Raw genomic sequence first — 15,244 nt, 5'->3', positions numbered from 1 at the left:
TACAATAAAATAAAGACAGACAATTTTGTGAATTACACGTTTAATGCAAAGGGGATTGGCAGTTTCAAAATCATCATAATATATTTGGATTTGTAATGCATGTCTCTTGGTTGTAAACAAAGGGTGAGTTTTTAAATAACTGCCATCGCTAAAATCTGTAAAAGTGTCAGTCTCTAATCTACAGTCTTTTCTTAGGAGATCACAAATGTCTGGATTTCTGCACATGAATTCCAAATTTTTTAAAATTGGCACATAAATAAAAGTATCTTTAACTGGTACTTGGTCATAAGTACCAGATTTCTGATTCAGTCTGCTGTCATATCTCAGTCCGAGTGTTATCTCAACTGGTTCAACCACTCTCCATTTTTCTTTAAAGTATTTATTTAGTTTCCATTCGGTATTCAGATTTGTGAATGGGTTTTCTAATTTATCAAAAGATTCATTTATCACAAATTTGTAGGGGTCACTTGAAGGTAAAGCAGAAAGCATGTTATGCTTTGCTTGTGAGTGAAGTGTATCTGTTAGTTCCTCTAAATCTCCTACAATTAAGGTCACTAAACTGTTTGAAATCCCACTTCCTTGTAATTTTGCCAAAATGAGAGGAGAGGGTTGGACACCGAGTATGTAGGACGTGTCTCCCTTTTGCTCCGCGAGTTTGTGTTTATTTTAACACTTTAACACAGTTTCTTTTCATTAATTTGGCTGGTGTACATTTGTGACAAGTACTTGGTCAGTTTTGGTGTGTTTTGGGGGAATTTCAATCGACAATGTCAACTTCACGTGGAAACGCGGCTCGCACAGGCCGTGCTAAGGCTTCTCCCTCGACTGAGCCCGCATCTCCGCCGAAGGTGATCATGGACTCGGAGTGTGCGCCCAATTTGGATCACCTCCGGGCTATGTTAGACCAGTTGAAAGGGGACATTTGCGGAAAAATAGACTCGCTGTCTTGCGAGCTTCGAGCGGACATTTCTTCGGTAAGAGAGGAGCTTAGACACGCAATTGAACCGATGCAACAAAAACTTAGCTCTCATGATCAAGCTATCAAGGAGTTGCAGCGCGCGTGCACTGACCATAGTGACCTGCTAACTTCACTGGATTCAACAGTTTCCACGCTGAAAGCCGAGGTTAAACTGCTGGCCGACAAATGTGAGGACTTGGAGGGTAGAGCGAGAAGGAACAACATTCGGCTGGTAGGTGTGCCGGAGGGGGCCGAAGGTGGGCGCCCAACCGAATTTATTGCCAAGCTGCTGATGGACTCCCTCGGTCTGGGGGAGTTACCCCTACTCGATCGTGCACATCGCACTCTCCGATCCAAGCCCAGTGATGGTCAACCACCCCGACCCTTTGTGATTCGTGTGCACTTTTTTCACGTGAGGAATGACATTTTACGCCGGGCTAGCGAGGCTCCTCTTCTCCATCAAGGCAAGAAACTGTTTCTTTTTCCTGACTACACTTCATCAGTTGCGAAGAAACGCGCTGCATTCACGGACGTTAAACGTCTGTTACATTCGTGTTCTGGAGTGACTTTAAAGATCACTCTTCCCGGTGGAGTTACACACACCTTTGAGGACCCAGCCACTGCGATGGACTTTGTCAAGGTGAACTTAAAGTCTGGTGTCTCTTCTGGGGCTACAGTTTGAAAGCGGCTGGCAGTTCGTTTGGTAAACTGGGGGTTAGTTTAACCCGGTTTCTGAAGCTGTCCTGTAAAAGTTCGTGTCACTTGGACTTGAGTCACTTTTCATATTTTGCTACTGTGTTTGTTTATATTTTTTATGCTTTATTACAAACTCGCATGAGCACTACTGGTTTGTGCTGTTAACGGAGCGTGTTAGGATGTTTTTGGTAGTTTCTGGGATTTGCGCGCGTCTTATTTGGGAAGACGCTTCAGGTCGTGGGGTGGTGGGTGGGTGTGTGAGGAGTTCTCCCTTTTTCTCTCATTGTGTGTTTTGTGTTTTGTTTAGTCAGGTCGCCCATGTTTTAATTTATTTCTGTGACTGTTATACATTCTATGCTGCAGTGTACACTAATACTTGACTGGCATGCAGCAGTCTAGGATGCCTCGACAATCAGGGACAGGACTCAAATTTGTTAGCTGGAATTGTAATGGTCTAAATCAGCCTATTAAACGTAGCAAAGTTCTTCACCATCTTCAACAATTAGGAGCCCATATTGTTTTCCTTCAAGAAACTCACTTAAAATCTTCCAGCCATATCAGATTAAAGGGGAGGTGGGTCAGTCAAGTTTTTCATTCTAGTTTTAATTGTAAATCTAGGAGTGTTGCAATTTTAATTCACAAATCGGTTCCTTTTGTGTGCTCTAATGTAATAGCTGACCCCAATGGAAGGTTTGTGTTTGTAACGGGTAAGCTATATAGTAATTCTGTGATTCTGGCTAATGTGTATGGTCCAAACTGGGATGATGAAAATTTTTTTCACTCAATTGATCGCCAAATTACCTGACATGTCCACACATCTACTTATTATGGGGGGTGACTTCAACTGTTGGCTTAATCCGTTATTAGATCGTTCTTCTACTAGACCAGGTGTGCCCTCAAAGTCTTCTAAGACCATTTTGTCCTTTATGGATGAGTTCTCGGTCTCTGATCCATGGCGCTTTCTTAATCCGTCTGGTAAAATATATTCTTTTTTCTCTCATGTACATCACTCCTTTTCTCGTATTGATTATTTTCTCCTGGACAACCGCTTTCTCCATTCTGTTCAATCTTGCTCTTATGATACTATTCTAATATCAGATCATGCCCCGACTACACTGGAGTTATTTGTACAGGAGCACGAACGTACCTGCCCCCCCTGGTGTTTCAATACGCGCCTGCTATCTAATGAGGATTTTGTTAAGTTTGTTTCTAATCAAATTGACTTTTTTCTTACAACCAACAGTACTCCAGGGATCTCAGCCTCCCTTCTTTGGGAGACTTTGAAAGCATACATTAGAGGTGAAATTATTTCATACAGCAGCTATGAAAACAAACAAAGGAAAAAAAAATAAAGGAATTGAGGTTACGAATCTCCCAGCTTGATAATATCTATGCGTCCTCCCCATCCCCTAACATATATAAGGATCGTCTCTCTCTTCAGGCTGAGTTTGATGTTCTCTCTACTAAAGAGGTTGAGGAGCTCTTATTTAAGGCTAAATATTGTTATTATGAATCTGGGGATAAGGCGACCAAACTTTTGGCCCATCAGCTTCGACAGGCTTCCTCCTCTCAGCAGATTTCACAAATTAATACTCCTTCTGGCGTCACTACCGATCCTAAAAAAATTAATGATCAGTTTAAACAGTTTTACTCTTCTTTATATACTTCTGAGGTTGGGTCTGATCTGTCTGCCTTGTATAGTTTTTTTGACTCACTGGAGTTGGTTAAGGTAGATGCTGATATTGCTGAGCAGTTAGAGGGCCCAATCACCATAGATGACTTAAAACGAGCAACATTTTCTATGCAGTCTGGAAAATGTCCAGGCCCGGATGGTTTTCCAACGGAGTTTTACAAGACCTTTTTTGATAAATTAGCACCAGTTTTAATAGAAATGTTCAATGAATCTCTTACTCTTTCTAAATTACCTCAGACTCTAAATCAGGCATCTATATCATTACTCTTAAAAAAGAATAAGGACCCTCTGTCCTGCTCAAGTTATCGCCCAATTAGTCTTCTATCTGTAGATGTAAAACTTCTGTCAAAATTATTAGCTATGCGACTGGAATCAGTTTTGCCTTTAATAATTTCTCCTGATCAGACAGGTTTTGTCCAGAACAGACATGGGTTCTTTAATCTCAGACGACTTCTCAATGTTGTTTATAATCCCTCTACGTCAATGGGTTCGGAAGCCATAATCTCATTAGACGCGGAGAAGGCTTTTGACAGAGTGGAGTGGAACTACCTTTTCTTCGCTTTGGAGAAATTTGGTTTTGGCCAAGAGTTCATTTCTTGGATTAAGTTGCTCTATTCATCCCCTATGGCTTCAGTCAGAACTAATGACACCCATTCAGGGTATTTCCCTTTGCATCGCTCCACTCGTCAAGGCTGTCCTCTGAGTCCTCTTTTATTTGCGGTTGCTATTGAACCTCTGGCTATTGCGCTTCGTTTAAAGCAACGCATCACTGGAATTACAATACAGCTATTCCAGAGTAGCCACCCTGATTGTCTTCTAATTGTGAGCTTTTTCTTGTGAAATTTGTAGCATGCTGGGATGTTTTTTATTTATCTCTCTGTAAGTGAACATATTGGGCTTTTATTTAGCAGTGGGTGACTGCTTTTTGTGTTTTTTGTTTTGTTCTGTTCTGTTTATTTGTTTTTGGGGGTTGTTTTTTATTTTTTTATTTTAATTTTTTATTTTATTTTAATTTTTTGTTAGTTGTATTGGACACTGTTTTGATTCCCGAATTGTTACCTCTTGATTTTCTTATGTCAATGAAAAAATCAATAAACAAATGTTTAAAAAAAAAAAAAAATTTTGCCAAAATGGATTCACACAGTTCTTTAGTTGAATCTTTAGTAAGCTCAGAATTATTGTTCTCAGAGGAAACACTGGAAAGAGGGGATTCATGCTGGGGATTCATTTGGTTGTCTAAAGTATCTAATCGAGATGAACTTGCAAGTGGCTCACTCAAGGAACATCCAACAGTTGAAGTTAGAGCAATTTTCTGAACATTGCTATGAACATTATTACGGTGCTTACGAAAACCTGCATATGTTTGAAACTGATTACTACAACTTTGCTGCGAACAAATCAATTTGAACTTAGATCCAGGATAGTAACTATGTTCACCTCTTAAATGTGAAATCAACTGTTGACTGCTGTGGTGCAGTGTCTGACAAATAAAACAGATCAGCATTCTCTCAACAAAGCTCAGACTTTAAGACAAGGTTACGGTCTGGTTAAGCAGTCTGGCTCTCAAATCTTTGACTCTGGGTGACTCCTTCATTCTCCCTACATCAATGTTATATCCAGTCTGCAGGAATGTGTAAAAGCTCACAAGTGCACTATCATATGACAAATTGAACACAAAATGTGCCTTGAAAAGTTCATCAAATGCCCCAAGGAAGCGGTTTGCCTGGCATGGGATGAGATGCTTATCCAAGGTGATGTAGAAGCTGTCAATCTTGCTTTTCTGACGTCCAACTGCAAGGAGGTACGGGTGCTGATGCTGGTTGTTTTGGAGGTGCTCCTCGAAAACTGCAGCATGACTGGGGTTAGAATGAACACTGAACATTAGACACAAACATAATGTGCAGTCACAGAGAAAACAACATTATAGAAGTGATTGTTCAAACATTGACTCATTGACTTGTGAAATATGGGAATCCCAAAGAAGACTTGATTTTAATCTCATTCATGTTTTGAGCAACCAACAACACATTATTAAACTGCCACTACCTTATGAAAGATTGCAAGTCTTTCAACAGCATCACATGCACTGATTTTTGGATACTTCGGCCCTCCTGGTGGTGGTGGAAGAAGATGTATCAGTAACATAAGGGATGCCATTTCCTGGTCGTAGACTGAAGACAAAGATTCACATGAATTAATTAACTGAAAATCAAATGTAATACTTTTTAAGTTTGATTAAGAACCGAAAGCATTTTAAACATCAATTTGTTTTGTTCATGTTTAGCCTAAAAAAAAATTCCAGATTAAACAAATTAATCCAGAAAACAACCATCTTATAGATGTTGCTCATTTGAATATTTTTCTCATCAAAACAATACAAGTAACGTCTCGGTTACGTATGTAACCCTCGTTCCCTGAGTAGGGAACGGAGACGTTACGTCGGATGACGACGAATGGGGTTTCGCTTAGAACACCTATCGACTTCGAGTATTACAAAACGAGCCAATGGCAAAGAAATGCCATGGGTCTGCGGAATTTGCATAGCGTAATTCCGCCCCACCTCGTGGGTATAAAAGGAGGAAGCCGGCAACATGCAGATATGTTTCTTCGCTGAGGAGTCAAGACTGAGCTCAGGCGATCCCCGCGGTACAGCGGAAAGTGGCAGGCAGACGTAACATACGTAACCGAGACGTTTCCTTTCGTTGTCACTCCGAGTTACGTCGGATGACGACGAATGGGGTTACCAGTCTAATCACGCCACCTTCTCGGCTGTCTTCCAGTGCCCTGCGTAAATCTGAGATCCTTTTCGTGAGACTGGCACGGATGAAGGAATCCTATTTAGCACAGGAATACCAAGGTACACTGGGGGGCATATCCCATAGCTTAGAGGAAATATGCAATTATTGCCAACCCGGAGGGGGGGACATAGAAATACACATATGACCCAGAGGGATGCATATGGAGAACACTGGGGTGTCCAGCCGCAGGTGGAATATTTCAACCCCAGGGGAGGCAAGGCGGCAAGGGAAAGACACATGCTCAGAGAGGCTTACAGTGGAAATACACATGTGGGGGTCGCTCAGAGGAGGGACCATGCACACGGGAGGCACCTAGCCGACGCGCAGGCAATAGATACTGGCGCCGACGTCAGGAGTGCTGGAGGAGCTCAGGGCTTTCGGGGAAGCTCACCTGAGGAGAATATCGCACGTATCCAGTCCGTGGAGTGGAATAGCGAGCAAGCATAGACACCTGAGCGGGTCCGGTACTAGCTGGTTGAAGCGAGTACATGAGAGGACACAGGCTCCACACGGAGATTATAGAATCTGGCGAATGTGTTAAGTGTCGCCCAGCCTGCAGCTCTGCAGATGTCTGTTAGTGAGGCGCCATGCGCTAGAGCCCAAGAGGACGCCACACTCCGGGTGGAGTGGGCAGTCACACCAAGGGGGCAAGGTCGACCTTGCTGCTGGTATGCCAAAGCAATGGCGTCCACTATCTAGTGAGATAACCTTTGCTTGGAGAGAGCCTTTCCCTTCAGCTTCCCACCATAACAGACAAAGAGCTGGTCTGAGGTCCTGAAACACTGCGTCCTGTCTACATAGGCGTGGAGAGCGCATACTGGACAGAGCAGTGCCAAGGCTGGGTCTGCCTCCTCCAGGGGCAGCGCTTGCAGGTTCACCACCTGGTCCCGGAAGGGAGTGGTAGGAACCTTGGGCACATATCCAGGCCGGGGTCTCAGGATCACATGAGAGTAAGCCGGCCCGAATTCCAGGCACGCTTCGTCAACAGAGAATGCATGCAGGTCCCCTACCCTCTTGATGGAGGCCAGTACAACCAGGAGCGCTGTCTTCATAGACAGGAATTTAAGCTCGACTGATTGCAGGGGCTCAAATGGAGAACTCTTAGGGCAGTTAGAACCACTGAGAGGTCCCAAGAGGGAACGAGAGGAGGGCGAGGCGGATTTAGTGTCCTCGCTCCTCTCAGGAACCCGATGACCAGGTCGTGCTTCCCCACCGATTTACCTTCGATCAGGTCATGGTGTGCGGCAATGGCGGCAACATAGACCTTCAGGGTGGAGGGAGACAGCCTTCGCTCAAACCCCTGTTGAAGGAAGGAAAGCACAACGCTGATCGAGCATCTCCGGGGGTCTTCTCAGTGAGAAGAGCACCAGCTGACGAAGAGGTTCCACTTCGACGCATAGAGGTGTCTCGTGGATGACGCCCTAGCGGAAGTGACGGTAGCCACCACCACTGGTGGTAGGGTACTCACACCTGCCTCGTCCCATCCAGGAGCCACACGTGGAGGTTCCAGAGATCGGGACGAGGGTGCCATAGGGTGCCCCGTCCCTGAGAAAGAAGGTTCTTCCTCAGAGGGATCGGCCAGGGAGGTGCTGTCGCGAGGAGTACTAGTTCGGGGAACCAGGTCCGGTTGGGCCAGTAAGGGGCAACCAGAATGACCTGCTCCTCGTCCTCCCTGACCTTGCGCAAGGTCTGCACAAGAAGGCTCACTGGGGGAAACGCATTGCGGCCCTGTCGAGCGTGCCCTCGGTCAGGGAATAAAACTGGGCGCAGTGGGTCAAGTCGTGAGAGGCAAACAGATCTATCTGTGCGTCCCCGAACTGGTCCCAAATCAGCTGAACCGACTGGGGATGGAGTCGCCATTCTCCAGGGAGTGGCTGAAGCCGTGAGAGCTCGTTGGCTGCAAAGTTCGGCGCTCCGGGAATGAAAATGGCTCAAAGCGACCTCAGATGCCTCTGACTCCATAGGAGGAGGTGGCGAGCGAGTTGTGACATACGGCGGGAGCGTAGACAACCTTGATGGTTGATGTACGCTACAGTGGCGGTATTGTCTGAACGGACTAGTACGTGTTGACCCCTGAGCAACGCACGGAAGCGGTGCAGGGCAAGGCGTACTCCCAACAGCTCGAGGCAATTGACATGCCATAGACGCTGGGGTCCTGTCCAGGAGCCCGCGGCAGCCTGTCCATTGCACATGGCGCCCCAGCCCGAGGTGGACGCATCTGTTGAGACAACAACATGCCGGGAAGCTCGTTCCAGGGGGACACCCGCCCTGAGAAACCTGAGGTTCGACCACAGGGTGAAGAACTGACGGCAGGTCGGAGTAACTGGAACTCTGAGCGTGCCGTGTTGCCATGGCCACCTCGGGACTCGGTCGAAAAGCCAAGCTGAAGCGGTCTCATATGAAGCAATCCGAGCAGCGTGACTGCGGCTGCAGATGCCATATGCCCCAGGAGTCTCTGAAAGAGTTTCAGTGGAACCGCACTCCTGCCCTCGAATTGTCTCAGGCAAGTCAGCAGTGACTGCAGCGCTCACTCGTAAGCTGCGCGGACATGGCAACCGAGTCGATGTCCATACCGAGAAAAGAGATCCTCTGCACGGGGCAAAGTTTGCTCTTCTCCCAGTTGACCCGAAGGCCCCGACGAGCTAGGTGCCGAAGCACTAGGTCCCTGTGTTCGCAAACCTGAACTCGAGAGTGAGCTAGGATCAGCCAGTCGTCGATATAACTCAGGATGCGAACCCCGTGTTCCCGAAGGGGAAAAAGGGCAGCCTCGACGACCTTAGTGAAGATGCGAGGAGACAGGGCTAGCCTGATGGTCCGCGCGACCCAGCGGGACAGACGGGGAAGCTCTAATCAGGCTCCCAGAAACTGAACCAGCGGGATCATGCGAACCACAGGCGTCCCCCCGGAGGGGCAGCAAAGCGGACTAACTGGCCCAGACATGGACGGCATAGAGGCCCGATGTGGGGGCACAGTTAGCAACCGTGCCCTGGCAGAGAGGGCAGGGGGGGCCAGGCTGGTCGTCCCGCGGGTGCCTGCTCTGCCAGGGGTCTGGCGACAGAGGGGGACAGGGGCGAAGCGGTCCTCGGGGACGAGGAGAGCACGGCTTGTGGGCGGCGCTCTGTGACGTCCGAGAACTCTCTGTGCTCAGAGACGGGAGAGTCAGTTCTTTGGAGAATAAGGATTCTTCCCCGGCCCTCCCCCGGGGAAAGGAGTGGTCCTGCTACCAACTCTTGGAAAGAACTGAGTCCCATCTCTGAGGAGCCCATCTCAAGAGCGCCGCTTAACCCTGCGTGTAGCGGGGGGCGGGGCTGGAGAGGATTGTAGCGTCCGACCGCAGCCTCCAGAGCTGGCCCGGGTGAACGGGCGGGGTGGGAGCCGCGGGGGGGCGCCCTCGGCGGTGGGCAGACCGAGGGATCTGAGCGGACGGCGGGGCCGTCGGGACAGAATCAACCTCAGTCTGCTCCATCCCCGAGGAGTCCGTCTCAAGAGCGCCGCTTAACCCGGCGTGTAGCGGGGGGCGGGGTTGGAGATGGCTGTGGCGTCCGCCCGCGGCCCCCAGAGCCGGCCCGGGTGAACGGGCGGGGTGGGAGCCGCGTAAGGGCGCCTTCGGCGGTGGGCAGACCGAGGGATCTGAGCGAACGGCAGGGCCGTCGGGACAGAATCAACGTCAGTCTGCTGATGGGCGGCTGAGAGCTGTTGGGCAAGCCCTCAACCGCACCGCCGAAGAGGCCGACCTGGGATATGGGAATGTCGGACTGCGCGACATCCAGCACATCAGACAGGTTCAGCCATAGAATGGTGAGCATCACCTGACCCAGGGAGCGTACGGCCACTTTCGTCGCTCGGAGAGCAAGGTCAGTGGCGGCGCGCAGCTCAGTGAAGAGCCCTGGGTCAGTCCCGCCCTCGTGCAGGTCCATGAGCATCTGGGTCAGGTGGACCAGCAGAATGTCCATGGCATGCAGTGAGGCGGCTGCCAGTCCCGTGGCGCTATAGGATCTCGCCACAAGCGTAGACGAAAAACTACAGGCTACGGGCGGGTGCTTAGGATTGCGCCGAGAAGAAGCACTCTGAGGACACATAGCATCGCAACAGAGCGTTCAGCCGGGGGGACCCCAGTGTACCCATGGGTAGCGGCCCCATCGAGGGGAGGAAAGGCGGATGAGATCAGCGAGCGGTCCCGAGAAGACAAGGGGGTCTTCTAGGACTTCGAGATCTCATCATGCATGTCCGGGAAGAAAGGTATTGGGGTTTGCCGTGGATGAGGGTCGGCGGCCTTACCCAAAAACCAATCGTCCCGGGAAAGCATGCCCATCATCTCCGGATCAGACTCAGGCACAGCCGTATGCACACCGGAAGGTGGCAGCTGTGCAGGCCCTCACTTCCAGAAGACTTAAACCCACCTAGTGATGCTGCAACAGACATGGCATCTTCCTCTGTAGCTTCAACTGAAACACGCGGGCCACCAGAGGGTAGACCCGCGGGAATCAGCAGTTCACTAGCGGGCACCGTCATTGAAGAGGGGGGCTGGGGTCGCGGACACATAGTCGGCGCCTTGTTCCAGACCGTAACCCTCAGGTCACCCTGGCCACCAGCCGAAGATCGGGGGGTGGATGAGGGGACTCTCACTCTGCGAGTTCACCGAGTCTCGACCTATATATGACGCGATGATCAGGTTCCCAGCGAGAACATGAGTCACCCACGAGCGCTGTTCAAGCATGATCAAAGCCCAAACACACTAGACTGCGCTCGTGCCCATCAGAGTACGATACCAGTCCGCTGCAAGCAGAAATGCACGGGCGAGCCGTCTTTAAAAAGACGTGCCGCGTGCGAGCTCTTTTATGAGAGGAGAAAAAACTCCGCGATTTTGAAGCGCACATGGAGACACACACACACACACTGGCAGATCACTGCACAGATCAGCAGGCACTGTGAGCTCGCTGCAGTTCGCCGTCACACCAACACCGGAGAGAGAAGCTCGTCTCGTAGAGCGAAGTCAGAGATGACTGTGGAGTGAAGAAATACTCTTGGCTCCGAAGCGAAAACATATCTGCATGTTGCCGGCTTCCTCCTTTATACCCACGAGGTGGGGCGGAGTTACGCTATGCAAATTCCGCAGACCCATGGCATTTCTTTGCCATTGGCTCGTTTTGTAATACTCGAAGTCGATAGGTGTTCTAAGCGAAACCCCATTCGTCGTCATCCGACGTAACTCGGAGTGACAACGAAAGGGAACTATAACCGCAAATTTAGCAAATGCTCGAAAACAATTCAATCAAATACAACTTACTTCTTGCCTCATCAAGATCACCTTCTGCTGACAGCAACAACTGACTCAACTCTACTGTTGATGATAGCCGCTTGGCTTCTTTTATGACGTTTGGCCTGAAGAACGTGTCCCACTTTTGAAGCAGCCTGGAGGATATCTCCGCATCAAATAGGAGAGTGAAGTCTTGATCCACCTTTAAGAAAGAATATATTAAACTATAAACAATACTCTCAAATTGCATGCCATTGAAAACATATAATTCCAAACTTATCAGCCCTTTTGTATCAAGGAATCTTGAGAAGGTGGAGAGGATATGAACACTAGAGCCTGGATCTTTAACAAGCTTCTGGCGATGCTGGAAGGTCTGTCTCATTTTCTGGAAAATTAGTGACTTGTCTGTGGCATGGTTGAGCAAAGACATGGCCTCTTTGCAAGCATCCCCATCAAGTTGATCTTCAAAATTAGTAGCCCTTTGGCATTTAGGGCCTCCTGGAGAAGCATCAAGAGGGCTGTCTGGTAGCACAGATCCTCGCCGAATCTTCCTGTGGACTGTTTTCATACGCCAGGCGATGTATCCTGTGTTGCTTCTAGCATCATAGAAGTGTTCCTGTAATAGACTTTTTTTAATCCTTAGTCATGTTAGGATTCAAATATCAAACAATAAAATTTCAAAGTCATAGAAACAGCTTGTGTCACAACATTGCAAGTATGCCAATAAAGTGCAATGCAAACAATAACAATGACTTACGTAGCCTCTCTTAGAATATGGATCTCTGAGGGAAGGGAACAGCATCACGATGCCATGAGCATACTGTTCTCTGATTGCTTTAGTTGGGAGTTGCCTAAGAGAAAGTATCAAATAAGTTATCGTAATTTCCACAATGACAATGCAGTTATTGGTGTGTAAAAAAAAAAAAAACACGCTAAAACAAATACCTGTGTGTATCAATCATGTCAGACACCAGAATGTTTATCATGTGTCTTCTTGTGGCATCTGTAAGAGTTTCTGTTTCTTGATACTCCTGTAGTACTGCTTCACCACCAGACTTTAATTTAAGCACATCTGCAACCAACTAATAAAAAATAAAAACATGAGAATGGTGATTCACACATTTGAAGAAACTCAGAGGGAGGGTATGGGAGGGGGAGGGGGGGTTAATAGGGATAGTTCACACAAAAAGTAAAGTCCTGCCACTAATAAACCCCCCACCACCACTTTCAAGTCCCAGATATGTAAAGACATCATTAATGTAATCCAAGGGACTGTACTAGTGGATAAACCTCAATTTTATGAAGTGACGTGAGTGCGCAAAAAAGCATAATTTACCACTTTATTTACAAAATATTATTCTATAACAAGCGTTTTTGCAACAACTCATGGACACACAAAACGTGTCGAGGTGCTCATGGTGCTTCATAAAATTGAGGTTAAACCACTGAAGTCACATTAATGATGACTTTACAACCTTTCTGGAGCTATAAAGTGGTAGTTGTGTGGGTTGTCAACAGAGGGACAGAAAGCGCTCAGATTTCATCAAAAAGACCTTCTTTTGTGCTCCGAAGATACACAGAAGTCTTGCTGATTTGGTATGAAACAAGGGTGACAAATGAATGACAATTTTCATTTCTGGGTGAACTAACCATTTAAGAGTAGCACAAAAATCAAGCTTTGTTCTAACCTGTTTAGCAGACAGTGCAGATGTATACTCAGTTCTCTGTCTTTTATTAGGGACCTCATCTAAGTTGACAGTTGATGCACTTGAGCTGCTTGAGTCAGATGTCTCAGATATGGAAGAGTAGTCAGAAAATTCTAAAGAATTAGAAAATATTAAAATATTTTAATGACCAGCACAAGGATCAGAAACATGAAATAGTTGATTTATTATATATTTATTCAGAGTGCTTGATAATACATTCCTCCTTTCAAATTCAATAAAACTTACCATCGTTTGAGAAAATGGTTAGCACCACATTGCCTTGTCCAACGAGGTCGCTGAATATTTCTGCATCGACTTCAGTGCCTGTTGCATCCTTGTATGAAACTTGCATCCGGAGGCAAACAAAATCTCTCGATGACTGAAAAAGATTAGAAGATAAAACTGAATGTACTTTTTACATGTAAAAAAAATCATTCAACATTTATATATATAATATGTATCATTTTAATTAAGTGAAATAAAACATACCTTTTAGATGTATAGCATAAAGTCAAACGGCCCTTCAATACAGTCCAGTTTCACATACTTCTGCTGTTCGCTGTACTTGACCCTGGACCAGCATTTTTTTTTTAACTGCAACGCCGTATCCCAATGTAAATCAGAGTAAATGAAGAGCACTGTATGGCTGCACGACATAAAATTTAAACATCATTAAGTTATTTTAATTAAAATTTGGCTTGTAATATTTTGATCCCCTGTTAGTTAAATCAAAACGAGGGAGCGTATTAGTAGGCTACATCACAGCGATTTGTATGTAGCCTATGTTATGCATGATCATAAATGGATATCGTGTTTATATTCATGCATATATATTATATATATATATATATATATATATATATATATACATATATATATATATACACATATATATATATATATATATATATATATATATATATATATATATTCGTTTTAGATATGGCAGGTAACGTTAACGTTAGGCTAAATCGTGACCACGTTGTAGGCCTACAATTCATGTCCTCGTTTTGATTGAAATTATTAACTTACGTGTCCACATGTTCTAAGGCAACGTACTATACGTAATATTGCACATGCTGCTGTTGCATTCATAGCATCAATCATAAATGTTTAAGTAGTTTGATTTAATTTGACTTACCGTTCAAACCTTCACGAGGACATTGGCGACACTTTCTCCAACGAACGAAGAAGTGAAATGCGACTGCGTGTGCGCGGGCGCAACTGGGCAGAGTGTAATTACATCTTTAAAGGAGTTGGTTTAACACTGATGATCAACTCTGTCAAATAACTCCAACTCCGAACACCATTTTACTCTAAATGTGTTAAAATTACTCTTTGGGTGTTGAAATCAACTCGGAAATGTTTAACACCCAAATTCTTACACTCCAATTTTTGCTGTGTGGAGACCTTGATCGTGAGCCTAAGGAATACCAGATGGCAGTCCATCTCTTCGGCGCTGCTTCCTCTCTAGGGTGCGCTAACTTTGGCCTGAAATAACTTGCACAGCAATACAAAGCACATTATCCCTCTACAGCGGCATTTGTTGAAAATAGTTTCTACGTTGATGATGGGCTAGTGAGTGTTCCCACAGTTAAGGAGGCCTGTGAACTGATAGTTGAAGCACAAGAGTTTTGTAAAAGAGGAGGCCTACGACTCCACAAATTCATCTCGAATGAAAGTGAGGCTCTTCATTGTGTTGAGACATCCGAAAGAGTGCCAAGGGTCAAACGTCTTGACCTCAATCCGGATTCGGCCTCAATAGAATATGACTTTATTATTTATTTTTGGAGATTGGTTGATGATGTTACATATGTTTTGTGTTATCAGCATTGCTAAATGTCCATCAGTTATGCATGTGCTGGAATAGTACTCTGTAAAATATATAATCATAGTTTTTAACTTTTTTAAAAGGAATGTAGCTTGTTCACTCTCGCCTTCCACTGCAACGGGGACACGCAGCAACAAAAATCAAAAAGAGTAAGTACATATTTACCTACTATTTTACAGATGTTAGTTACATTTTGTTTATATACTTAGTGATGATACAAATGTATATGTGCCTGCGTGGCTTTGCAAAAAATGTGTTGTTATGCATGCACAGTATAACATTTATTGCTTGGTAATGTTAATATA

The 15,244-nt window shown here is 46.0% G+C and overlaps 1 protein-coding gene across 1 annotated transcript; it reads right to left on the bottom strand.

Annotated features, from left to right (window-relative positions):
• Positions 1-4,872: 4,872 nt before the first annotated feature.
• Positions 4,873-13,460, bottom strand: LOC143697093 (uncharacterized). The gene is made up of 8 exons (XM_077194020.1): positions 13,355-13,460; positions 13,091-13,221; positions 12,348-12,484; positions 12,160-12,253; positions 11,433-12,018; positions 5,449-5,518; positions 5,071-5,221; positions 4,873-4,968 (listed from the first exon to the last, which is right to left on the bottom strand). Exons 1-8 carry the CDS (start codon positions 13,458-13,460, stop codon positions 4,873-4,875), a joined length of 1,371 nt encoding a protein of 456 aa, XP_077050135.1.
• Between the last annotated feature and the right edge of the window lie 1,784 nt (positions 13,461-15,244).

Source organism: Siphateles boraxobius, unplaced genomic scaffold (genome assembly GCF_051911475.1).
Source record: "Siphateles boraxobius isolate OS27281-9 unplaced genomic scaffold, OSU_SipBor_1 31, whole genome shotgun sequence".
NCBI classification, from domain to species: Eukaryota; Metazoa; Chordata; class Actinopteri; order Cypriniformes; family Leuciscidae; genus Siphateles; species Siphateles boraxobius.
The sequence above is the reverse complement of the archived record's forward strand: the minus strand, read 5'-3'. Positions and strand labels throughout refer to the sequence as shown.

Coding starts and splice junctions, on each gene's coding strand:
- LOC143697093 (XM_077194020.1), bottom strand. CDS start 13,460: ATGCAAGTTTCATACAAGGATGCAACAGGCACTGAAGTCGATGCAGAA. Junction 12,019..12,159: donor CATATTCTAAGAGAGGCTAC/GTAAGTCATTGT, acceptor AGTCTATTACAG/GAACACTTCTATGATGCTAG. Junction 5,222..5,448: donor CCACCACCAGGAGGGCCGAA/GTATCCAAAAAT, acceptor TCTAATGTTCAG/TGTTCATTCTAACCCCAGTC.